We start from the raw sequence: 539 nt of genomic DNA, 5'->3' as shown, positions 1-539 counted from the left end.
GTTATAGAATGCTAAAGCCCTAAAGGCGAAGAAAGAGGAAGGGAATAAAGCATTTAAAGAGGGCAGCTTTGAGGAGGCATATGGCCTCTACTCAGAGGCCCTGACCATCGACCCAAACAACATCAAAACCAATGCCAAGCTGTACTGTAACCGAGCCACCGTCGGATCCAAGGTCTGCATTTGGTTTGAATACAGTATCAGTATTGGAGTGCCCCACAAGGCCAAACAGTAGACCCTTTTCCCATTCTGAAGCTGGGTCACGTGTGTCGGTCTCATTTTGGTCATTGTTTGGCACTAACACATGACGTCTCTCTCTCTTCTCTGTGTCTTCAGTTAAACAAACTGGAGCAGGCCATTGAGGACTGCACAAAGGCTATTAAACTGGATGAGACCTATATTAAAGCTTATTTGAGAAGAGCCCAATGGTACGTCTGTGTTTCTACACCCTTTAAACACATTTGAAACTTTATTTGTTGTTTAACCTGTTCATTTTGCACTGTAGTTACATGGACACAGAGCAGTATGAAGAGGCTGTCAGA

General features: G+C 44.2%; 1 protein-coding gene across 1 annotated transcript; it reads left to right on the top strand.

The window, feature by feature from the left end:
- Nucleotides 1-7: 7 nt before the first annotated feature.
- Nucleotides 8-533, top strand: LOC107581178 (dnaJ homolog subfamily C member 7-like; the record flags this gene model as incomplete). Its single annotated transcript, XM_016266720.1, has 3 exons — nt 8-172; nt 334-425; nt 503-533. Coding segments are annotated over 3 exons (288 nt in total), but the record flags the coding sequence as incomplete, so codon positions are not given.
- Nucleotides 534-539: the final 6 nt, after the last annotated feature.

This window comes from Sinocyclocheilus grahami, unplaced genomic scaffold (assembly GCF_001515645.1).
Source record: "Sinocyclocheilus grahami isolate Dianchi unplaced genomic scaffold, SAMN03320097.WGS_v1.1 scaffold94617.1, whole genome shotgun sequence".
NCBI classification, from domain to species: domain Eukaryota; kingdom Metazoa; phylum Chordata; class Actinopteri; order Cypriniformes; family Cyprinidae; genus Sinocyclocheilus; species Sinocyclocheilus grahami.
Note: the sequence above shows the minus strand (reverse complement) of the source record. Positions and strands in the feature narration are given on the sequence as shown.